The 26,442-nt window shown below is 39.9% G+C and overlaps 1 protein-coding gene across 2 annotated transcripts in view; it reads right to left on the bottom strand.

Annotated features, from left to right (window-relative positions):
* Positions 1-25,199, bottom strand: part of LOC125463261 (sodium/hydrogen exchanger 3-like) — a 133,051-nt gene extending 107,852 nt beyond the window's left edge. For both annotated transcript variants that reach the window (XM_048554309.2, XM_059652662.1), the window contains exon 1: positions 24,935-25,199. In XM_048554309.2, the coding sequence (XP_048410266.2) occupies positions 24,935-25,172 (238 nt within the window). In that variant the 5' untranslated portion in view covers positions 25,173-25,199. The remainder of the gene's footprint in view (positions 1-24,934) is intronic.
* Positions 25,200-26,442: the final 1,243 nt, after the last annotated feature.

Genomic DNA, 26,442 nt, shown 5'->3' on the forward strand with positions numbered 1-26,442 from the left:
ACAGTCATCTTGAAGCATTGTTTGTTTTATTTATTCCAATTATTTCAAAAATATCTCTACAGTATTAATGTCAAGTGATTTAAAGCACTATAGTTTTTTGCAAAATTAATTAGCTATCAAAACCAGATCATAAAAATTAAAATTGACAAGAAAGACGTGGGATTGTTGGTAATGACGTATTTAATCAGCCAATATGCAACTGAAGACAAGCATAATAAATACAACTTTTAAATAGATACACTAAGGCTCATCTGCCACAATTCCCCTCTTTCAATGTTTATACTTCAGTTCATCTGAAATTTGATTCCTTAAATGGTAACTTGTCCCAAATCTTGTTCTCCCCGATTGAATATTCAAAAACTTTGGTCGGTTTCTGGCCTATCAGAACTTTATTCAAAGTCTTATCTTTGTGCTCAAATCTCTTTATGGTCCCATTCTGTCTTATTTACGCAACCTCCTCTAGACTTTCAACCTGCAATGTTGCTACATGCTGCAGTTCTCGTCTCTTGTGTGTTCACCTTAGCTCTGGCAGCTAAGTCCTCATTTAAATAGAGGGTACAAGTTCTGAAATATTCTCCTTCAACTTCTAACTCTAATCCATCCCACCCCAACTTTAAAGGTACTCCTTAACAGATATTACTTTGGCCAAGTTTTTGATCAACTGTATTGATATCTCTTTAAAAACTTGACGGCAGGGTTGCTTTAACCACCTCGGAGCATTATGTTATATTGAAATGACACTATAAGAGCAAGCTATTGTTCTGGAATTCCCTCATTAAATCTCTGTGCTTCTCTATTTGATATTCTTTAGAGAGATTGCTTAAAACTCCTACGTTTTGACCATGTTTCTCCTTCTGCGGCTTGGAGTCATAATAATAGTCATAACTAATATCTCTTCACTGAAGCACCTTGTGATGTTTTGTTGCATTAAAGACTCATTAACAATATTTACATTGAGTACATTGTAAAAAAGCATCTTAAAGTTAGAACGAAGTGGAGAGATTTTGGGAGAAAATACCAGAGCTGAGAGCCAAGAGCAATGATTCGCCGAAAATTGGGGACATGGGTGATGCCAGAATTGGAGGCCTGCAAAGATCTTGATAGTTTGGGCTGAAAATTTGCAGGCAACATTTGCGTTACACAAATGCCAGGTAATGGCCATCTCCAATAAGAGGTAACTGAACCACTCCACCCTGACATTCATAGAATCCCTATCATGTAGAAGTAGGTCATTCAGCCTATCAAGTTTACACCACCTTTCCAAAGAGTGTCTCACCCCCTACCCTATCCCCGCATTTCCCATCCTAGACACTATGGACAATTTAGCACAGCCAACCCACCTAACCTGCACATCTTTGGACTGTGGGAGGAAACCAAGACAAACACGGGGAGACTACGCAAACTCCACACAAACAGTCACCTGAGGCTGGAATTGAACCCAGGTTCCTGGTGCTGTGAAGGAACATTGCTAACTACTAAGCCACCATAGTGTTATTATCACTGAAACACCCATGATCAACAAACATCCAAGGCAGGTTTGCCATTGAAACTGAACAGGATGAGCCATATAAATATATTGGCTACAGATCCTGCAGCGAGTAACTTATCTCCTGACTCCCCAAAGCCTGTTCATCATCAGCAAGGTGCAAATCAGTCGTGAGATGAAATACTCTCCACTTGCAACTCCCATGACACTCAAGAAGCTTGACACCATCCAGGGCAAATAAAAAGGCACCACATCCACAAACAAAATTCAACTAACCCCCCTCCCCTGCACCAGTGATGCTCAGTGGCTACAGTGTGTATTATCTTCAAGATGCTATGTAGAAATTTACCAAAGCTCCTTAGAGGGCAGCTTCCAAACCCATGGGCAATTCCATCCAGACAGACAAAGAAAGCAGATACATGGGAACACTATCGCCTATATGTTCCACTCCAAGCCATTCACCATCCCGATTTGGAAATAAAGCACTGTTGCTTCAATGTCGCTTGGTCAAAGTCCTGGAATCCCCTCCCTAATGGAGTTGTGGGTCAACGTACAACATGTGGACTGCTGTGGCTTAAGAAGGCAGGGCACCACCACCTCCTCAAGGGTGAATTATGAATTATAAATGCTAGCCATGTCAGCCCATGAGTGAATTTTTAAAATGTTGCAATGCTGGAGAAGATTTTAGAGAAAGGAAAAGAGTGTGATCATGGAAGCGTTTGAAAACTAGGTGATGATTTCAAAACTGAATCAATGCCTAACCCCAACTTCATCTTCATTGATCAACTTATACCGGAGGATGAAGACCACACTCTCCTTTCCTCACTATTTCAGTGCGTCAGAACAGAGAGACAAAGAAGGCAGTGAAGTGGAGCATTGCAAATTATCAGATGAACTACCCAGAGAGCCAAAAATACAAAACTAAACAAAGGAAATTTGAAACAAGTAAGTCTGCAATTCTGCATCACTTTTCATGATACAGGTTATCTCATAGCAGTTCAGACCCAGTGAAGTATTTTGCCAGTGTTAACTACAGGAAGCTGGCAAAATAAAGCAGCCAAGTCACAGAGTGTAATATTCAGCTGCAATGAGATAAATGATCAATTAAACTGTTGCAGTCGTGTTGGATGAAGGATGAACATCAGCCAAGAAATGGGAATTCCCCTGCTCTTCTTGACATTATACCATGCAGAGGGCTTTTGTTTATCAGTCCATTCATAAAACTGCACGACTGACAATGTGGCACTCCTTCAATACAATGATAGATCTTGTATTTAAGTCTCTTGTATTGGAATTAATCCCACAACCTTCTGGCTGACAGGCAAGAGATTTACCACTGAGCCATAATTACCAGCTAGGAAATGAATTGGCCAAATAAAAAAGGCTGTAAATGAATTAGCCCTTGAGAGAGTCAGCACAGTCACAATGGGCTCAATGGCTTTCTTCTGTGCTCAAACTGTTCCATAATTCTATGATTCTATGCTTAATGCTACATGTCACTTCATTAGAATCAGAGGTGACGATTCAGAGTCGGAGCAAAAAGTGTTTTTTTTCCAATACCGTCAGCACCAATTAGAGAGAAAATCAGGATATAACAACTTAAAGAAATCAGTGATTGTCCAAGTAAAGATGATAATACTCTCCATCATAAAACTGTACTGTCCATTGTAACTAGAAATATGTCAAGGCACACCAAGCATGCAATTACAACAGTAATTTCTAACCTATATAAAATTTAAGGCTCTTGCAAGGACGTATTTTTTTACAAAACTGCAAAAAGCAATATCCATAGTGATGTACTGTCCCTGGTATTTATCCAAAGTAGGACCATCAAAAAGCAGTGGATCTAAAGAATTATCCTATGGTGTAATTATTTGTAACATCATTAAGATAGAAAGAAGTTCAATGCCAACCAGGGCAAAGAAGTCCACTACGCCCATTTGTCTAACATCCATTTTCTTCACCACTGACATTCTATGCCTGCAGTATTGTCAATAGGATTTACTTCAGCCATTCACAAAGATGTTTTAGGATTCATCTTCAAAACACGTCAATCCCTGTGTGAAACTGTAAGCACTAAAGCAGAGATTTAACTCTCTATTTTCTAACCTATGGACATATGTTTCTAACGGTGTCTGCTTGATCATGAAATAAAAAAGTCCCAGGTAAACGGTTTACAGAGCCTGTTCAGGTGGATATAAAGAATCCAGTAGTGAGCACTTTTTCTTGTCTTTTGCAAATTTCTAAGTGGGCTAGTTTTTGATTTGCAGAGTCTACTTCTTCATTTTCACTAACTTACAATGCTGCTGGATGAAGGTACTACCAGACAAGTCAGATCTCAGAATGAAACCTGGCATGATAGATCCAATGGCTAAGTTGTCCTGGCTAATTAACATAGTTGTTTGCCACTGAAACATACACATGTGCGGTTGCAGGTAGCCTAGAGATATTATTGCTAGACCATTAATCTAGAAATAGTGGTAATATTCTGAGGACCTGGTTTCGAATCCTGCCAATGACAGATGGTGGAAATTGAATTTAATAAATATTTGGAATTAGGAGTCTATTGATGACAATGAAGCCATTGTTGATTGTCAGGAAAACCCCAACAGGTTCCCCATGTTGTTTAGGGAAGGAAACTACAATTCGTGTTGGTCTGGCTTCCATATGACTCCAGGCCAACAGCAGTGTGGTTGACTTTTAACGCAATTAGGGATGGGTAATAAGTTGTGACCGGGCTAGTGACACTCATATCCCATGAATGAATAACAAAAAAGAAAGGGTGTCAGGTCAGAAGATCAGACAGAATGTAAATTTAGCAAAGTATGACAGAAAATTTGCAAGGAGAGAAAAATTACAGTTTGAGAGAAAGCTAGCTGGAAAACAAAAACAGAAACTAGAAGTTTCTATAGATACTTAGGAAAGAGTAAGTTAAATAAATGAGCTTTGGTCCTAAACATACTGTGTCTGGAGAGCTAATAAGGAGATTGCAGATTAATTAATAAGGGATTTTTCATTGGTTTTATGAGAAGTACAAGAGCTATCTCAGAAATAGCTGTAAATTAGGAAGGGGAGGAGAGGGAGATACTCAAAGAAAATTGCAATCAACACGGAAGGGGCACTGAGTAAATTGTTAGAGCTGCAGACAAACAGGCTCGAATTCTGATGGAGTTTATCCCTAGGATCTTAAAAGAAGTGACTGGTGAGATAGTTTATGCACTGGTTTTAATTTTCCAGGATTCCTTACATTCAGTTAAAGTTCTATTAGATTGGAAAATAGTAACATAACTCCTAATTCAAAAAATAATGAAGGGGGATAGGAATCTGAGAACTATGGACTATTTAATTTGCTTAGGGAATTAGGGAAGATGTCAGAAGCCATTATTAAAGAAGTTATTAGCGCAGAAATATTCAAGATAATCAGGCAGTATCACTATGATACTTTGAAAGTGAAATCATGCGCAAGCAAATTGTTGGAATTAGTTGACAAAGTAATATATTTTTTGGATTAAGGAGAAACTGTGGATATACTGTACTGGATTTCTAGAAGGCATTTGATAATGTCCATGTCAAAGATTATTGCAAAAAAAGGCTTATGATATAGGGGGTGATGTGTTGACATGGATAGAAGATAGCCTGTTAGCTCACCAGAATAGGACTACGTTTTTTCTCTGGTTTGACAAACATAGCAAATGGTGTGCCATAGGAAAAATAGCAAGGGTTTCATCCATTTAGAATTTATATCAATGACTTGGATGAAGTGACTGAAGGTATGGTTGTAAAATTTTGTGTTGACACAAAGATAGGTAGGAAAGCAAACTCTAAAGAGGATAATACGAGGCTATAAAGGTATATAGGCAGATTGTCACTCTGTCCCTTCTCACATTTCTGATGGGAGATTCCAATCACCACTCCTTCACAGGTGCAGAGCCATATTTCCATTCTAATAGGTCCCTCATAGCATTGAACTGTTGGAGACATCCCTTTTTCACAGCACTCAGCTCCATATTCTTAAATTTAAAGAACCAGAATCATTGATAACATTTGACAGCAACTGTCGACATCCAAGTACAGAAAGTTTAGTGAGAGGTTAAGATGCTGGGAGGGTAGCAGTTGGTATGCCACACCAAGGGTTGAAGCTTATGTAATTGACATATCAAAGGGATTATTCGATGTTCAATCAATGTTCTAGTTGTGATTATCTTTCCAAGGGCATTAATTGGCTTCCATTTTTATGGCATGGCAAGTTTGGCACCCATTGTTATTTTAGCACTTGAAATAGTGACAAGTAATCAATCAGTACATATGTCATAGAACCCCTACAATTTGGAAGCAGGCTATTCAGCCCATCAAGTCCAAATGGGCCCTCCAAAGAGCATCCCAGCCAAACCCACAACCCCCACCTTTCCTTGTAACACGAAATTTCCCATGGCTAATCCACCTAGCATCCACATCCCTGGAAACAATGGCCAATTCACCTAACCTGCACATCTTGGACCAAGGGAAGAAATTGGAGCACCTGGATGAAACTCATGCAGAGATGGGGAGGAAGTGCAAACTCCACACAGACAGTTTCCTAAGGGTAGCATTGAACCCGGGTCCCTGACACTATGAGGCAGCAGTGTCAACTACTGAGCCACCGCGCCATCCCATTTGAAGACTATTTGTGTTTTTGCTAACTTCTTGAAGGTATATTTAGATACGTCTTTGTCTGTAGAGAAACCATTAAAGAAGTCACCTGGTGTGCTGAAGTCCATTTTGTGAAGGTAGTGCCCATATTCCATCCTGCTTTTTTAGACCTGAAGTGTCCAATAAGTTTAATGGACATAGAGCATGACTAACACCCACAGCCATTGTCACAAGTTCCCCTCAGTATCTGACAAGACTGCAGACAATCTTCCTTCATCAGCTTGGTGCTGAACATGAAAAAAAAGACCATTTATCATATTGAAACAGGTCTTTATGATAAACAAAAGTTGGAAGATATCGGATTTTCTAGTGGTATGTGAAGTGAACTCCACCAGGTCAACATTCACAAAGGCTGTGGCATCATGAGATGATACTGATAGCACTCAGATTGTAGGAAGCAGATACATATCTAGAGTGTCAGATTTATTGAAATTTTGTTTAATTGGGTGATGTGTTGATGGAAGATCATGACGGTACATTTACAGCTCTGAATTCCAGTAAATAAGGAAAGATAGTATTGCTCACAGATTGTGTTATCAAGCACGTTAATATATTCTTCAGTGGGCCTTTCAAATTTGAATCCCAGCTAATGAATTACCATTGTTTCAGTGACAGTAGGAACTGCAGATGTTTGAGATTCTGAGGTAACATGGTGTAGAGCTGGATGAACACAGCAGGCCAAACAGCATCAGAGGAGCAGGAAGGCTGACGTTTTGGGCATAGACCCTTCTTCAGAAATGGGAGAAGGGCCTAGGCCTGAAACGTCAGCTTTCCTGCTCCTCTGATGCTGCTTGGCCTGCTGTGTTCATCCAGCTCTACACCTTGTTATCTCTAATGAAATACCATTCCAATTTATGTATGAGTTGCACCTACTCACCTCAAGCTAGATGTTGCATGTGAACTGATGAACATTTTCACAATCTGAGAGTGGTTTTTAAGGTAACTGACCAAGTTGGACATGTGTTGATGAATCTGCCATGATCCCATTTATTGTAACCTTTGTACTTGAGCTGAATCAGTGATCTCAGTCAGACCGTATACTTTTGTTCAACCTCTTCAAATTAATCATGGCAGATTTCAAAGGTTAATCTACCGTTTTTTATGATGAACTGTTATTCCCTAATCCCTGGAATTGAATTTTCAAATAATTGGCTATAAATTAATTAATTGGCTATTATGTCAAATTTATTTGTAAAAGCCAATTGGTGCAATGTTGACATATTATTTCATAATCTCATTTGTTTATCCCTGAAATTTCCGGGAGAACATTTACGATTCAATCTCAATTATTCTTTGACGAAGTATTTTTCAAGAGCACTTACTATTCTATGAAATGTACACATCTTCTCTGAGGTGCTGTAATATTTGCAAACCCTTTGCTCTGAGACAATGCATAAGGCTTGCCTTCCTGCGATCCATAGCTGTATCTGGATTGATTTACATCTTTGTTTCTAGCAAATTCTCCAGTCTGTGTACTTCCCCAGCCCTCCACTGAAGCCAGGTCTAGTTTTAACAAATCAAGCACAGTGAACAACAACAGTAAACACATTCACATAATCAGGCAAGGAACAATTAAATACCATAATATCCATTGTTCACATTCACACAGAAATTGTTCTTGAACAAGTGTCAGCAAGCAGCTCCAGAACTGCAGCGTAGCAGAAATTGATGTCCTTGGAATAACCATATAACAAAGGAAAGAAAACTGGGTCATAAGGGAATCTTGAGTATAAGGTAAAGTACATCCCAGAATGACAGAGTGAAAAAGGAATTCAGCAGCAAGAGCCTGTGAGCATTTCTTAGGATTATGCCAGAAACTCTTTCAAACCCTGTCAAAATACTTGCATTAATTTAGCAGTTTCAAGACAAACAAGCCACTCCAAAGTGATCTGCAAAATAATGCCATGAGAAATATTACAATTGACCTGTCTAGGCATCAATTTTACAACTTATCTAAGTGCAACACTCCCTTAGTGCTTCTTTACAGACAACAGAGCTCATGCCCTGGAATAGATCTCCAAAGCACAACAAAGCAAATGTATTAGGAAAATTGAGGACCAACCAGAACAACCAAAATAAAATATATAAATTAGTTTAGATTTTCCATTATGCACAATTGAGCTACAACAGACCGGAAGCTGCATGTCACATTTAGTCGAGCTTAAATAAAGTGTTAAAATTGAATTTGGTAGTCAGTTGTGGTTCAGTTGACAGCCCTCATGCCTTTGAGACTAGAAGATTCTTGTTTGAAGTACTACTCCGAAGCTTGAGACAAAAGCCTATGTTGACACTACTATAACATGGATTGTGTGCTTCACTGTTGGAGGTAGCGTCTTCCTCAAGAGATGCTAAATGGATCCCATCTTCCTGCTTAGGTAGGAATGAAATATTTCGATGGCAGAATGGCAAAAAGTCCATACGCCCTGGCTAAAATGCAACTCTCAACAACACTGCAGAAACAGATTATCAGTTCATTGTCGCTGCTTGAGGGAACTTAGTTTGTACAAACTCCTTGCCACTTTTCCTAAATAAAGTGACTCAGTATAAAAGCATTTAATTAGCTGTAAGTTACTCTGCCATGTCTGCTCATCATGAAAAAAGAACACCGTACAATGAAAATATTGCTTATGTTCTGAGTCAGAAGATGCAATGTTCAAACCCTCTCTCAGCATTTTATTGAATGGAGAATTCAACGTATGTCACAAAAATCTGTTACAGGTATAAGAATAAGATAAGTCTATATGACAAGCATTAAAAAAGAGAAGAGAAGACTCCTTGGAGTATGTATATCGATCACCCTGAACCAACTCAAAACTATTAGAACTATACAGCTCTTCTCAGAAGCTTTTCTCTGCCTGATTGTTTCTTTCCGCGTTGTAGTTACAGAATAAGGGTTTCTATCTTATTTCATTTTAGCTCAATCGACATCCAACAACCTAGTGTCAAAACTCTGTTCACATTTTGACAACTGCTGTAAATTGTACCAAAGCAGCTGAGACAGTTTTTAATATTCTAAAACAATTAACTACTTTCCCAAAGGTTAATTCATCACATCTCCCAATGTCAATGAATTTTTAAATGAATTTAAGTATTCAAAACTGGATCCATAATTTTGCAAAATCGAATCACTTATTTTTGCCATACATTATCTGTCTACCAAGTTTCATTGAAATCCATCCACTGCTTTTTGAGATATGTTTACAAACTAACTGCCAAAACATTATCTCTGCCCACCTTCAATGATAGAAGTAACAAAGGAAGACATGCAGAAGCACGGACATATACTTGAGCAAGAAATAGGTTTTAAAAATCAGCCATGTTCCTGCAAAGTAACCATCAGGAAAACTGAAAATGTACTATTCCTGAAACCTGCACCAATTCCAGTTGGAATAGTGCGAGAGAACAAGATATATAAAAAAATCAAAGTTATAAAGGTGGAATACTTCAATACAACTGAATGCCTTAGGGGTGAAAGTGACATGTACATGACTATCGAATTGAGTTGTTTGTGAAATGACATGCAAACAGCATTTGTAGTTATAATCCAAAAGGGATGAAATGCATTAGATTGGAGGTGATACATAAATTCTCTCACAAAAAAAAGAGCATCTAAGGCCTTTATGCAATTTATGAACAGGGGTTAAGAAGAAACATGCTGTGTTGGAAAAAGACAAGAGAAGAGCAGAGCAAAATGTGGCTGATAGTGAAACGAAAGGAAGAGATGCTAAGGGAAGTAGTGTCAGAAAAATAATCTGAAAAATAAACCCAAGTATCCACTTTCTATTTTCACCAGAGTTCTCCACTTACAACAAATGTTCTATCCATCTCTTTCTTTCTGTCTCATTTTCTTAATGTGGATTTCCCTCTCATTTTTCTACATCAGCACACTTTTTTTTCATGTGTTCATAATATATGCCCACCTTCCCACAAATTTCTTCATTGAGACAATTTTCCACTGAGCATCTTGCAGACCAAACAATTGTTGCAGTGTAACTGAACTACCGACCACCTTCCCCTTCAGTCTCACGTCCTGCTTTTGTTCTCAACTAAACAAGTAAAAATTACTTACACTCAGATCAAAACAAATTAAAAAAACCACAATATCTATACTACCAGCTCTTTGCGATGACTGACATTTTGATATTTTGCAGATGTCCCTGGAGGAATTATTTGTCCAGAATGGAATAAGACCCTAATGATTGAAAATATTGCATCCTCCTGATGGCATCACCATGAGATCCAGTGCCAATGGTTATGAATACATTTCAGTAACTCACTTTTATTACACATGAACACACACATAGGCAGACACACACAGGCAGACACACACAGGGACCGACATGGGAAAAAAATCACTTGGGGTCAGCAGTAATCAGATTCTCCTCATCAAAAGCATGAATTCTTCAACCAGTTGTTGAAAGTTGACATAAGAACATCACTAGTAAGTAGCAAGAGGCCTATAAGCATGCATTAACATCTCAACCCGGTTAATCTCATTGCAGCTATATCTAATTTCCCATTCTCCTAGCTGCCAGATAGAAACTAGACGGTTGCAATATAAGATGAAAGTCAGAGCAGGTACTTGGTGACCCCTTGATCCTCTAGCCCTCCATCATGAACAGCAGTCACCAGCATCTCAATGCACGCTCCATAGGCAGTGGCCACCTGTACCTTCCATCCACTTTCATTGGCATCATATACAAACCATTTGCAATGCACTCTCAAGTCTCTAATCCACATGTAATTCCGTTTTGAACTTTAATGTTGCACGTGATCCTTTCAATGGAATGCTGCTGTGAGGAGACCGTAAGTGGAAGGGCATGGACCCACCTTACGGACTGGATCAGGGACGACCTCAGAACTCCTTGCCTGCTTGCTTCGCACACAATCCCTTTGTGCTGTGAGCTTACGCATCCATGCCTGCCCTTTTCAAAATCTGCCCCATCAGCTTGGTATAATTGTGACAATATACCCCAAATGGAGAAATTATTTTTTTCTCTAAGTTTTATTCCTCTTAAGATACAAAATTGATTTCAGCTTGTCTTGAGCCTTCTCTATTGCATAAAGCCAACTTGAAACAATAACTCACCACAATGCCTGACTCAATACAGTCAGCTTTAACATTGTCTTCGATCAATGGTGTATTGTTAATTTCTTTAAACTTCTTACACACTAGTAATTCTTCTACCATTAGTACCCACCAAGCAGAAAACTTGCAATGACCTGTCTTGATGTCAGTGTACCAATACAATGGATTGGTGAGCCTCTGTAAGCTGTTAGGCTGACTGTCAAATGCTTTTCTGTTTTCTGCGTCAAATACACGCTTTACAAAATTCTTAATATCGGAATGCTAGTATTAGATCCGGTGTTCTTAATGCTGAGAATATGTTTGGATTTCTTGTTCAGACATATGTTGAATGCAGTAAAGTCTCTAACTGAGATCACATCCACACATTATGCCACATTTGCAATGTATAAAGTCTGCTTACTTTCAGTTTTCAAGAGCTTCCTGCTCAGCATGTTCCAGCTGGTCTGTTCTGATACCAACCTCGTGTTTCTTTTAACTCCTTGTTGCTGTTTGCACACAGCTTTTGTTTGACTATAGCTTACAGCAACAACTGATTGGTGTCATCAAATGAATTCCTGCACCCAAAGATGCGATGCCCTTTCAAGCTGTATGCCTTGCAGTGGCCTTGAAGCATGTGATAATGCCACATCTGGTGCTGGACACCCCACTACCCAACTGGATTCAGTCCGTTTTGGTATCTTGGCCACTTTCACTAATAGTCCTAGCCATATCAAATGCTTCCAGGTGTCAAAATCATGTTCTTTCTTGGCAAAGAATCTGCTAGGCTTTCATTGACACTGAGGCAATAGCAAGTTCCATGATCCACTCCAACAACTTAGCTTCAAAGTAAATCAGTCTCCATCCTCAAAGGCATTAGATTAGAAACTGATCCATTGATTCCTTAGGCTGTAGTCCAAATGCCATTAACTCTAAATGAGAGATCCTGAAATTCATTTCACAAAATTGATCTTCAGTATATTCTAGACCTTAGCTGAAGGTCTTTTTCATCCTCATCATGTGGACTCAATGTATCAATTTGAAGGAGTCTGTCAGTTCCAATAGAAATTATAATCTTCTCTGCTTGTCCATCAGATTCAGTGGCAGATCTATCCTATTGTCGACTATACCTTCACGTTGTTATTGGAACGTCACCATGATAATGACAGTGTGGAGCTGGAGGAACACAGCAGGCCAGGCAGCATCAGAGGAGCAGGAAAGCTGATGTTTCGGGTCAGGACCACTTTCTTCCTGAAGAAGGGTCCAAACTCGAAATGTCAGCTTTCCTGGTCCTCTGATGCTGCCCAGCCTGCTGTGTTCCTCCAGCTCCACACCGTGTTATCTCAGACTCCAGCATCAGCAGTTTTTTCTATCTCACCATGATAATAAGCTTTGCCATTTTAAACAATTGCTGTTTGTAAGAACTTGATATTCAACTCTCAATAAAAATGAGCCACCAGAAAATGAGAAGAAGAAACAAAGTGATGGATAGAGATAGGAATAATCATTTTGTTTAGGAAAGCTAACCCATGAAAAGTAGTAGTATCTTCATTAGAACTGTAGATTTGATCTATGTTCCTGAATAATTTAACTGTCCTTGAGCAGGGTAACAATATTGAGCCAAATGATTTTTTAAGAATATTTGCAGCTCTGACCAAATCGCTTCTTATAAGATCATGGAGTTCTCAATTTAAAAGTAAAGGACTACAAAACAGCTTCAATGGCAATCGAGCACAACAATAGGCCATTAATCACAGCGCTATCAAAGACATTGTGCTGTTATATATCATGCCAATATCAGACATGTTCATTCGCGAACATTCCCAACTATACAATACATGACCTAATTGCTTGACATGGCACACAAATATCACGTTCTTTTTTTTTTACCTTATCTGTGCTGAGTTTGGCAATTCTGGATAGTTCATCTCAACACCCAAGGGGTGGAGAGGATAGGGTCAAGAAGGAAATTGAAGCAAGAGAGTGAGTTGTCAACTGAGACAAGATGAATATTTTCACCAGCCATCTATTAAACCAACAATTAAACCACCTCAAATTAGATGTGAACGACTCAGCTGTATGTTGCTAAAGTTAGGTTTCAGCAGTCCTGCAAAGTATTTTTGATCATGCCCAAAATGCAACAGTCTCAAGAATTCTAAAGCCCTGAACTGAATCATACATCAATATGACACAAGACATTAAAATTGTTACATACCAATGGAATTGTTATAGCATAGAAGGAAGCCATCCTGTCCATCACGCCCGGGTCATCTTTCTTCAGAAGCAGTTAATAGAGTGCTATTGCCCAGCTTTTCCGTAAAGCCGTACATGTTTTCCTTTTCCAGATAACAACCCAATTCTCTCTCAAATGCCACAATTCGAACGGCCTCTGCTACGCTTTCGGGCAGTGAATTTTAGATGCTACCCATTTGCTACCTAAAAAAATTATTGCTTCACATCACTATTGATCCTCTTGCTAGTTACCTTAAATCAGTCCCTTCTGATTCTCAATAATTTTACAAATGAAAAGGGTATCTCCTCATCTAAAAACCAAAAGAGCTGCAGATGCTGTGAATCAGGAACAAAAACAAAGTTGCTGGAAAAACTCAGTAGGTCTGGCAGTATCTGTGAAGAAAAAAAAGTTAACGTTTTGGGTCCGGTGACCCCCCCCCTCAGAACTGAAGAATGGGTCACAGAACCTGAAACATTAACTCTGTTTAATTCTTCACAGATGCTGCCAGATCTTCTGAGCATTTCCAACAACTTTTTTTTTGTCCTCTTCTAGTCTGTTCTGACCTCAACTGATTTTGGTAGCTCTATGTGACCTCCCCTTAACCCCATCTTCTCCAAGGAAAGTAGGCTTAATTTTTCATTATAATTGAAGTTTCTTGACTGAAGTTCCTTACGTATGACACCCATTTTGTTTATCTTTCCTGAATGCTAATAAGTTCATATTCTTCCTCAGGCATGGTGGCCTCAGCTAGATACAGTATTTCAGTTGAATTCCAATGAGCATTTGATATAGGTTTAACATCATTTTTTTGCTTTTTCCTCCTCTCTCTTGATGCTGCTATTTATAAAGCTCAGGAAACTGTATGCTTTATTACTTTCATTCTTAACCTGCCCTACTTCCTGCAGTGATCACTACTGCTGTACTTTGTGCCCCAGGCGTACAACTGAGCCAAACACAGAGCCATGGATCTAGCTCTGCCTGCATTCCCTAAATAATCAACATTTTCTTCTGTGTAATATACTCGGGGAATCCTGTATTACATGCCTCTTTCCTCTCTCCATGCAAAATCTTAAGCTGCTGGGTGATTACATTTATAAACATCTCATCTACAAAGCTTTCAAACAAGTAGAAATAAAAGCAGTGCCTATTCAAGCTCTGACTGCCAGAATTTGAGCTGCTACTGTTGGTAATACTTTTTTCATGTAGTTGTAGAAAAGCATGACCTCACACTTTTCTGGACTAAATTCCATTTGCCACTGTTCTGCCCATCTGACCAGTCTGTAATTAGTGCCAAATTCCCCATATTCCTGCCGCTTTGTGTCCTGAGGATTAATGCTAATAAGTTTGAGCACTTATCCAACAGATCCGGAGGGTGATAAACCTGGCTCTCCAACCTGCCCATGGGAGCTGCCAGCTGATCACATCAGTTGTTGAATCCCTCCAGCTTCTGGACCATGTGGACCATTGCTGCCATTACACATAGCTGTCCATCATTCCCGTTCCTCCCTGTTCAGACCACCAAGCTCCCTGATTGCCAACACCACACTGGGTGCTCTCCTGTCTGTTCTCCAGCAGCCCTCCAAACACAATTGACTTGGGCTGTTTCTACCTCAGCCAGCTGCTGAGGTGAGGCACTCACCATTTTGTGCTCCCAAACTTTCTAAAACTAACATTCCCATTATGGTCTCACTATCTGAGCTGTGGAAGCTGCAGGATGCACAGACTCCTCTGAAGGTCCTCTGGGAAGAGGATGTCCCTCATGTGCACCATTCCCTCAATCAGGATATTCAGCTCACCGCTAGAAAATGATGACACAATCATACCCATCTCTGACTCATTCAGACTCAATCCTTGATCCCCATTAGGGCAGCACTAGTATGTTATTACATGGAGTGGGTGCCAAAGTTCCAATCTTTTGGCAGATTCACAGTGAGTGGTGAGTTGTTCTAGGAAGGACACATGGTGAGCTGGAGTTGGAATCAGAGGGAGGGATATCATTGGGCAGGGGAGATAATTAATAACATGCATGTCATACGATACAGGACAAAGTCTCAAAGCGAGAATCCCTCTGAAAGAAACCACAACATTGAGCCTTATTTCTTTGAATTTATGGACACAAAGCTGAAGCCCAAAGACAGTCTTTCTACCCAATCAACCTGCACAACTGGCAATCTCCTCATCTCTTCTCACGTCATCCAACCTTCACAAATGAAAATAGAAAGCCCAAGTCTCTACTTTTTAATGGTCAGTTTCACAGAACTGGTAATTCTCCTGCCTCTGCAGACCTGACCTGGGAACAAAAATCGTGGCCAAAGCTGGAATGCTCAGCAGCTTTCCTCCAATGTCATTTGATTTTTCATCTTTTATTTCAATGAATCAATGAGCCCCATGTCTGCCAGACCCCCTTTGCACCCTCCTCTGTTTGTTTCTCTCGTCCCTGACGAGGTGAATTAATGTTTCTCTACTGCCATCAAAACATTTGAAGATTTTTAAAAAAACATTCTTTCCTCCCAGCATTAGGTATGTTGTGCCGCATTAATAAAACCAGAGCTTTTAATAGCATTTTTAATTTGGGCTTCAATGCCCTGGACAGATTCCAGCTCTAAGCTTCATGCAGGCATGTTTTGTTTTGGGTTTTCCCTGCCTTACGTCATTCACATAGGCAAAACAACAGAAGGGGGAAAAGGTGAATTTCCTTTCTTAAACAATGCAAAGGTGTTCATTCACTTCTCACTGCTTACTGTAATATTCTGACTCCTGTAAAATTAACTTTTGAAAAAACATTATGGCAATGTGGCCAAAAGTTGGTTAACCAAGCGAGCAGACATCGTACTTTCAAATTTAACTCTTAAAAACAGAGCACACTGCAATTATATTTCAATCTATTCAGACTACAGAGGTTACAATAACTATTATTACTCTGATTCTATATTGTTCAAGCCAATATTATACTCAAATTCCACAAGAAAATTAAATTCATCTTGAAGAATGGCAGAAACAAAATTCTGATTGGTGGATGAAAGAGTTGTTTCACATTGTTAATATAATCATCATTTAAGCTAATGATCCCGAGGGAAAACAAAAATTGCAAATTCATTCATTGATCTACAACAACTCAATCAATAGTGACTTGTGAATACATGGCAGAACACCAGAACCCCTTCTATCATGAACTCACTGCAACCAATGATTATCAACCACCCAGCTGAAGCAACGAGTTGGAGATGATGTCTTTCTATTCGCTTTGGAACTATATTCAGTGGTTAAAAACAGAAAATATTGTAAATGCTCAGCAGTTCAGTCAACATCTTTTGAGCACAGCACAATTAATCTTGCAGGTCACAGATGCTTTGATGCTGACTTGAAGCATTAACGTTGTTTCTTTCCATAGATGGTACCTGACTTGTTGAGCATTTCCAGCTTTACTTTGCATTTCAGATTTCCAACATCTGCAATATTTCAGTGGTATCATTTTTATTCAGTGTATCAGTTCAGTATAGCTGGAGGAATACCTGTTCAAATGTTAGAATGTTGAGAGTTTAATACACAGTCTTGGTCAACACTGCAGTGTAATATTGAGGGACTGCTGCATTGTCAGACTTGCAAAGGAAATACTAATCTATGTTACAAGGTGAACAGACTTCTAGAGTAATTTACTGACTGCAAAGCACATTGCAGTGTTAGGAAATTATGAAAGATGTTAAGGATGTAAGGTCCTTCTTCACTTTTATGAACAGCTTCTTGTAAAGAAATGACTGCCCTTAAAAATTAACATTACTACTTTGTTTGGCTTCAAAAGGCATCTCCAACTGAAGCATGAAATTTTCCAGTAAACAACTTCAGACAGATTTCAAGGTTGACAATAAAGCAACACAATCCTTGCTGCATGTAAGTGTTTCTTAGCTATACCACTTTTTAAGGACTCCATTACACTGCTTAGTGTGGAACATCACCTCTTGATATTAATCACTAGTTTAAACTTATGCCCTCTTGGTCTTACTCCCAATTCTGAGCTGATATTCCAGATTAGACTTTCCTACATTATTTACTAATGCATTGATATGTTGGCATTCATTAAATAAGAGTCAACTCCTGGATTCGTACAACAATGTTTTGTTTACTTTTAAAAGATTTTCTTTGCCCGATTTCCAGGGTAAGCAGGTAATTAACAAAGAACGTTGCGGCTTGAAAGGAAAGAATCCTTCATGTGCTGAAAAGGATGACACAAGTGCTCTTGATCAAAAAGAAGGAGAAGAAATCCTGTCCTCTCCCTGAGCAAGACACTATACTGGGCATTTCTTCCCTGCTCCACAAATAGGGCAGCTCTTTATTTACCTTTAATCATGGTTTTGTCCTCTTTCTCCACTTCAGTATCTGAATTCCATAATCTTTATCATTGCTGAAATTAGTATAAGGGAAATTTATAAAAGACAGATTTCTATATTCCCACATTCATTTATCACCTGCTCCTCCTTCATCTCTTTCTTTTTAACCTTTTTCTCACTCCTACATTTTTCCCAAGGTTTATTCCAATCCTGGCAGCTTGGGTTGTAAGGCATGAACGATGTTACATCAAAAGATTTACATGTTTTTGCAGCCAGCACCTCAGTTTATAACAGTTTAACACAACTGGCAGTGGGTGAGATTTACAGCATGTAAATTGGCAGCTGCTCTCATGAGTGTCAAGAAAACAACACATGACACAAATGAAACTTCTTTCAACAAGCTTAATTTAATGAATCTTTAAATGCTTGAATCAATCTAGATTTTTCTACCAATATAGGGCAGAAGAGTTTAGAAACCATGAAGGAAGAGCTTGTATTTATCTCTGATGATATCCCAGAGGTTGACAACCAATGAATTATTTTTTGAGGCCAAGGTCCTGATATACAGGCCAGTTCATCAAGGAACATTATATCATTAGGTGCCACAAGCGGCAAAGGCATTCACAACATGTTAACTGAGTTTACAATGTTAATTAAAGGATACATATTGACCAAAACATGGGGAAGAATTTCCCTGCCAATCTTCAAATACGGGTAGGAGATGTTTTACATCCACTCAGAGAAGCCTTGGTTTGACGTGTCTTCTGAAAGATGATGCATTAGCTTTTGGCTGTGTGCTCAAATGCCTTAACCTATAATTGATTCATAGGCAAGACTGCTTTAACCAAACTAGGCTTTACTTTAACTAATACACCATCTGAAACAGCATTAAACTTCAATCATGTAAAATCCATGGACTTTCGAACCTCCTCTTCCTTAATCTATGAAGCCACCAGTATCTATACATAAGTAACATTCTACTAACTTGTGTCTGGATATATAAATTGTAGATTAGAGGAATTGTTAAAGAACATTTTGAACAGTGATATGACCAGATGCTAGCAGCATCTATTGGCACTCATGTTTCATTGACGTTCAAACAAAACATTTGTTTTAATGGAGAAATAATGTTGAAAATTCAACTGCTAGGTTAGCTTGCTGTGTAAGTCACTACCTTAAATATTACCAACTCATGCAGACTCAAAAATGTCTATGGATATGCTCCAAACCTAACTCAAAGGATGTCCGCTCAGCCAAAGTGCCAAAGAAACCATCTGTATCTGCAAAAACAATAACCCTGCATGAGTCTGCATCTTTCTTTCCCTCCAGAAGGTTCAAGAATCTTCATCTCCACCCATTTTGAGCTTGCTCTTCCCCAAGTCTATGATTCTATGATTCTTACAATGTAACGGGTTTACAGCTGCTACGTTCTAAATCCATGGGGAGCAATGGTCCTCTGGTACCTCACTCCAGTTTCTAATCTTCATCATGACTTTCCTTTCAGCACCAATCTATTAATGAAGTCATGGACAAAACAGTCCAATACGGTCCTAGCCTCACTTTAATACCTGTCGATTTCTAGCATGGACTGCTGAATAGGTAATCAGGAATAGGAACCCCAGACGAATTTGTTCATTCCCACTGCAGGAGTACGTCTTATCATCACACAAGGCAAGGTCAGCTAATTGACCACAAGCTAAAGGTCATATCTTGAAAGATCTGTCACAATGTGGCTCAAATCCACTCTAAGTTGTGGCTTCTACCAAGTAAAGCATTGGTTCTATTGCAAAGATGTGAGGTTGAAGTAAACTCATTATTTCTTTGGATAAGAATCAATTTTGATTTAGTATCAATTGAATTGATATCAGCATATTGTGAGCTATTTAAAACCTGAAGTTCAATGCTTTGTGCCTTCACAAAATTCCATAAATAATTGTAATGGCAGGGGTTTGATTTTAAACTGATAGGTAGTTTCATTTATTTTACAAAGGACAATTCTTTTTGGTTGTAGTCCTCTAAAATTAAATCCTTTTTTGAAACTTACCCCACATCATTTAGCTATGAAACCTTTTTGCAATTGAGGTCAACTTATTATCTAGGTTGTTCCCATGGTAGGCTGGTGATGCAGTTGAGAGAGAAAGGGACAGGATTTTTAAAAATGCAGGAACAGCAGACAGCATCTTCAGGGTTTCCTTCAGTACCTTACTTATTGAAGCAAGCGTTTATAGAACTAGCAAAGGCTGGGTCTAGGCTTCCCTTTATTGGGTTGTTGACATTTTACCAGAAACAGAAGTCCCAAAGACCTCATTCATCAGGTTTCCAGTGTTGAAAGTCAAGTACAGCATATTGAGAGAGAAAATGTCTTGAGCAGTAAAGGAGATTCAAAGCGTAGCAGATTGAAATAATAATAGTAAATAAATGGAAACTAAATACAACAATTTCTTGTTTGAATCCAAGTGATCATATCCCTACCCCAACCTAAACCACCAATATCACCTTAAATAAGGTCACAGCTGGTATTCTTCATGATTATAACCACACTACATTACCCCATCTCAATCTCCACAAACTCAGTGCAGCCTGCAATGTGTCTGGCCATACCACTTTGCTTCAATATCTTCCCACTATTTTCCAGCTCAATACACTGCCTTGGTTCCTTGGTTTGGTTCCACTCTTACCAATTCCATCTTGACCATATTACATTCACCCATGGATTCCTCTTTGCAGCTCCATACTGACCTTGTTTGACAATTCCCCAAAATGCAATCCTTGGTTCTCTCCTTTCCATAATGTGTATGTTTTCCCTAGAAAACATTGTGGAAACAGTTTCCACATATGTATGGGAGACACCCAATTCTATATACTTAGCTAATGTTGAGTCATGTAAGTTAAAATTTCCTCTATCCAACATTAAAAATGACAAAAGAACTGCAGCTGCTGTAAATCAGGAACAAAAACAGAGTTGCTGGTCCTCCAGCATCGGTGAAGACAAAATCAGAGTTAACTGGAGTTCTGAGGAAGGGTCACTCAACCCAAACATTAGCTCTGATTAAAAATGATAAACTTTATTCAGCCACAGGCCCAGTACCTTTACCAGCTAATGGGGAAGAAGGGGTTGGAGGAGCAATGGTGGCATAGTGGTAATATTGCCAGACTGGTAACCCACAGATTCAGGCTAATGGTGTATATCGGGTTCAAATCCCACCATAGCAGCTTGAAACTCAGCAAATAAACCCAGAATTAAAAGCCAATTTCAATGATGGTGATCATGAAATTATCATTGATTGCTGTTTGAAAAAATAAAAACTGGTTCACTAATGTCCTTTTGGAAAGGAAACCTGTCACACTAACCTGTTCTGACCTCTGTATGACTCCAGATCCACAGTAATGTCGTTGATTCTTAGCAATCATTTGAAATGCTTCTAGCCATTCCACTTAAGGGCTATATGAGACTAGGAATAAACAATGGTGATGCCCACATCCCAAAGGCTTTTTTTAAAAGCAGACCCTATCTCTGACTACTATCTCAGATTGTTTTCAAACATACTGCCCTATTTTTTCATGCACTCAGTTTCCAGTCGCTTACTCTCTCCAACACAAAAGGTTACATAATTTTGCTTCAGTAACACCAGCAACCTCTGTCCTACCCTACAGAAACCTTCAGCCATACCTTGATCCTCTCCAGATTCAAAGACTCCAATACTTTCCTGGCCACCTTCCAACTTACATTGTCCTGACCACACCCGATCCAATATTATCCATCTTTTGGTGCTTGAAGTTTTAAACTCACATCCTACTGTCTAAAATTCTTACAAATAAAACAGAAAAAGCTGGAAATACTCAACAGGTATGGAAGTATCAGAGGAAGTGAAAGAGAGTTAATGTACACCTTATGTACAGTCATCAATATGACCTCTGTTCCTACAAATGCTGCCAGCCATGCTGGGTGCCTCCAAATTCTTTTTAATTTTAGAATCACAGCTTCTGCAGTATCATGCATTTGTGCCTCTATCTCAAATTCTGGCCCATTAAGTATATCCTTGTTGTCCACACTTTTGAACCTTCCTCCCAATAACTCTTCCTTTATCTCAGCCATCTTTTATGAATATGCCTCTATAGCAAAAGAGCTTTTGTGCTTAAATGGCACCAATAACCCAGAAAAGCAATGTTCATTGTTATATCTCTCTGTTTATTCGAAATTCCTCAAATAATTACTTTGCAGTGAACATGTCGTTACTCAGTAGGCAAATACAGCAGGGATTTTCAAAGGGCAGGATTTATACTCTTAATTGTGAGGTCCCAGGAAGTGTTGCCAAACAAAGAGGCCTTAGTCCCTTGAAAGTGGAATCGCAGGTAAACAGGGCAGTGAAGAAGACATTTAGTATGCTTGCCTTTATTGGTCCGTGCACTGGCTATAGCAGATGGGAGGTCATGTTGTAGCTGTACAGGGCATTAGTTAAGCTACTTTTGGAATGCAAGATCATAGAACATAGAACAGTACAGCACAGTACCGGCCTTTGGCCCACGATGTTGTGCCGACCTATTATGCTACTAAGATCAATCTACCCTGCATACCCTACATTTTACAATCCTCCATGTGCCTATCCAAGAGTTGTTTAAAAGTCTCTAGAGTATCTGACTCCTCTACCACTGCCAACAGCGCATCCCACACACCCACCACTCTCTGTGTGACGAACTTACCTCTGACATTTCCCCTATACCTTTCTCCAATCACCTTAAAATTATGCCCCCTCGTAATAGTCATTTCTGCCTTGGGGAAAAGTCTCTGACTACCCACCCTATCTATGCCTCCCATCATTTGTAAAGTATCAGTTCATAGAATCCCTACAGTGTGGAACCAGGCCCTTCAGCCCAACAAGTCCACAATAACACTTGGAGCATACCCAGACCCATTCCTCTGTAACCTACCAAAATTACACAGCCCTGAACACTACAGGCAATTTTGCATTGCCAAAGCGCCTAATCTGCACATCTTTGGACTGTGAGAAGAAACCAGAACAAACCCATGCAGACATAAGGAGAATGAGGAAACTCCACACAGACAGTTGATCAAGGGTAGAATTGAACCTGGGACACTGGTGCTGTGAAGCAGCAGTGCTAACCACTGAGCCACAATGCTGCCCAAATATTGCAATCAATTCTGGTCTCCTCGCTATAACAAAGATGTTGTTAAACCTGAAAGGATTCAGAAAAGATTCCCAAGGGTAACAAAATGTGGAGATGGATGAACACAGCAGGCCAAGCAGCATCTCAGGAGCACAAAAGCTGACGTCTCGGGCCTAGACCCTTCATCAGAGAGGCCCGAAACATTAGCTTTTGTGCTCCTGAGATGCTGCTTGGCCTGCTGTGTTCATCCAGCTCCACACTTTGTTATCTTGGATTCTCCAGCATCTGCAGTTCCCATTATCAAAGATTCCCAAGGGTGTTGCCCAGGTTGGGGGCTTTGAGCTATAGGGAGAGGTGGAATAGGTTGGTTAGGCCACTTTTGGAATTCTGTGTGCAATTCTGCTCTCCCTGCTTTAGGAAGGATTTTGTGAAGGTTGAAAGGCTTCAGAAAACATTTGCAAGGATGTTGCCAGGATTGGAGGGTTTCAGCAATAGGGAGAAGCTGAATAGGCTGGGGCTATTTTCCCTGGCGTGTCAGAGGGTGAGGGGTGACCTTATAGAAGGTTATAAAATCATGAGGGGCATGGATAGGATGAATAGTCAAGATTTTTTTCCCCAGGGTAGGGGAGTCCAAAACTAGAGGGCATAGGTTTAAGGTGAGAGAGGAAGGTTTAAAAGGCACCTAAGGGCTAACCTTTTCATGCAGAGGGTGGTGCATGTATGGAATGAGCTGCCAGAGGAAGTGGCGAAGGCTGTTACAATTACAATATTTAAAAGGCATCCAAATCAGTATATGGATAGGAAGGATTTAAAGTGATATGGCCAAATGCTGGCAAATGGGACTAGATTAATTTTGGATCCCTGACTAGCACGGATGAGTTGGACTAAATGGTCTATTTCTATGCTGCACATCTCTGTGGCTTCTAAATATTGAGCACTTAATTGTTTTCTTTTTGCGAGGCTGGTTGAAGGAATAATGTTGTCCAAAATCACCAAAGAGTACTTTCGTCCTCTTCTAACATTATTGGATCTCAAACAACCATTTGTGCAGCGACTGTGATCCTCCTATCCCTCAGAGTTTTAAAATGCACGGGTGTAAAATCGGTTTCTCACCCGACAAAACCAAACACGCCAAATCCAGTCAAAAGGGTGTCCCACTTTCACTACCAATGTCACAAGTCAACAAATAAAACCTGCTTCCGACTCTCTTCACACATTGTGTTCTCAATCTTGGTTGCCATGCCAACAGAAGCAATAGAATTGACATTCCAGGGTGGCTTTCCCTCTCTTGCCCCCTGTCATTTGATGGGCCGTCCCGCTAAAAGCCGTTTTAACCAAAGAATTATCCATTGGGTCATGAGCCCAGAACTATTTTCCCCAGCAAGAATAGCATAGCTTTACAAAAAAAAACTCCACAATCCCCTTCCACCTCACTAAAGCAAGAGAAAATGCATTTGGAGACACCTTGTTGCGAGTTTAGTGTAAATGCAAGTTACTGTTTGCATTTTACATAGAGCAGAGCCTTTTATAGGTAAAATAAAACCAGTGTGTTACAAAAAAGACATGCTGAATTCTTGAGGGATTTCAAGCTTCAAATGAGACAAGAGCCGTTACCAAAGCAGAAGAGCAGGTTCACAATTTAAAGCGATACACATTTATTTTTTAAAATCTGATTTGAGAATCCCTCTCTGCTATGCCAGCGGACAGTTCCCTCACTGTAGCAAGTTGCCGAAAGGTCAGATTTCCGCTTCATTCCTTTCCGGACCAATTCCCCCATTTACCTTTCCCAAATACTGGTGATCTGAGGCTCAGCTTTAGGTCTACACCTGTATTCCAGAGTACTCCCTGACTGGGATGGTTCCCATCCGGAATTGCCAACGGATTCAGTTTAGACACATGCATATTCCGTTCTTCACTGTGACCACCATCATTTTCCGACTGGGTTGAAAATATTTCAAAGGATCAAAGCATCCATGGGACTTCTCTGCAGATCCCCACTATGCACTCACCTGTCTGAGCCAGGCTGGCCACTAGAATCCACAGTGCGATGACATAGGGGGCTTGGACATGTTCCCAGCGAAAGGTGACTACGTGAAAGCTCGTCTCGTTACCCCCGTGAGACTCGCCGTGCTCAGTATCACTGTCCGAGTGTCCTTCATTCGCTGAGCTCAGAGCTACCAGGCAGCACAACAGGACAGGAGGGGCTGTCAGCAAAACCCAGCTGACCACGCTCCGATCTCTCCCCATCTTCCAGGCGTGTGTGTGTGTCTGACTCTCTGCTCAAGCCTTCTGTGAAACCGGTTCCAACTATTTAAACCACCCCTCCCAGCCGCCCTATTTCTAAAAGCGTCCAATTAAAGGTGAGGAAGGAGTCAATTTGCAGCTCCCTGCAAACATCAGGGAAGGAGGAGGCGGGGGGGCGGTCTGTATCTTCGCGCTTTGCCGTGTAGCTCAAAACATTTCTTTCGATACCTCATTAAACAAACTGCGGATGCTGCAAATCTGAAACAGAATTTGCTAGAGAAACTCAGCAGAAATCTGGCAGCATCTGTGGAGAGAGAAGCATTTGGAGTCCAGTGATAAAACGTTGCTTTCTCTGCTCGTATGCTGCCAGATTTCTGCTGAGTTTCTCCAGCAATTTGTTTTTTATATATATGTCGATATACTGCATTACAATGGTAAACAGTTCATGTCACCAAGTGGCAGTACTCACCAGGATGGCACAATGGTTAGCACTTCTGCTTCACACTGCCGGGGACCTGGGTTTGATTCCAGCCCTGGGTGACTGTATGGTGTTTGCACATTACACCTGTGTCTGTGTGGTTTCCCTCTGGGTGCTCTCGCAGTCCAAAGATATACAGGTTAGGTAGGTTGGCAATGGTAAATAGCCCATGGTGTCCAGGGGAATGTATAGGCTAGATGGGTTAGCCACAGAAAATGTAGGGTCCCAGGGATGTGGTGGTTTTGGGTGGGATGCTTTTTGGAAGGTTAGTATGGACTCGATGGCCAAATGGTCTGCTTCCACATTGGGTTCAGTCTATGTTCAGTCTAGCTCGAATCTTACATCATTCTTCAAAATACACTGTGTCTTCATACAGAGCTAATCTTCATGTCTTATCTCCCACTCCAAGCATGTTCACTCCAATAAAATGATCCTCAATCCCAACAGTTCAGCATCAAATGGTTAAAATGTTATGTTTTTTTTCTGTTTGGGAGAGTAAGGTGAAAATTGTATATTAAAACATAAATATCCTCTGAGGGTGCATGAGGGAGAAAAGGGATGGATTTTTTTTAAAAGAAAACTTGACTGGAAAAAGTTCCAAAAAATAAAAAAACTAATAAAAGATTATTTGGCTCAATAGATTCTGTACAATGAGTAACTGAGCTACAATGGCCTGGAGGAACACTGTTTTGCTCCCATAGTCTCTGCTGAGTTCACAAAGTTCTGGAATTTTCTCACTTACCCTCTCTTCCCCAACTTCCTCTCTCATTTGAGATGCTCCTAAAAACTTACCTC

The sequence above is a fragment of the Stegostoma tigrinum genome, chromosome 2 (assembly GCF_030684315.1).
Source record: "Stegostoma tigrinum isolate sSteTig4 chromosome 2, sSteTig4.hap1, whole genome shotgun sequence".
NCBI lineage: Eukaryota > Metazoa > Chordata > Chondrichthyes > Orectolobiformes > Stegostomatidae > Stegostoma > Stegostoma tigrinum.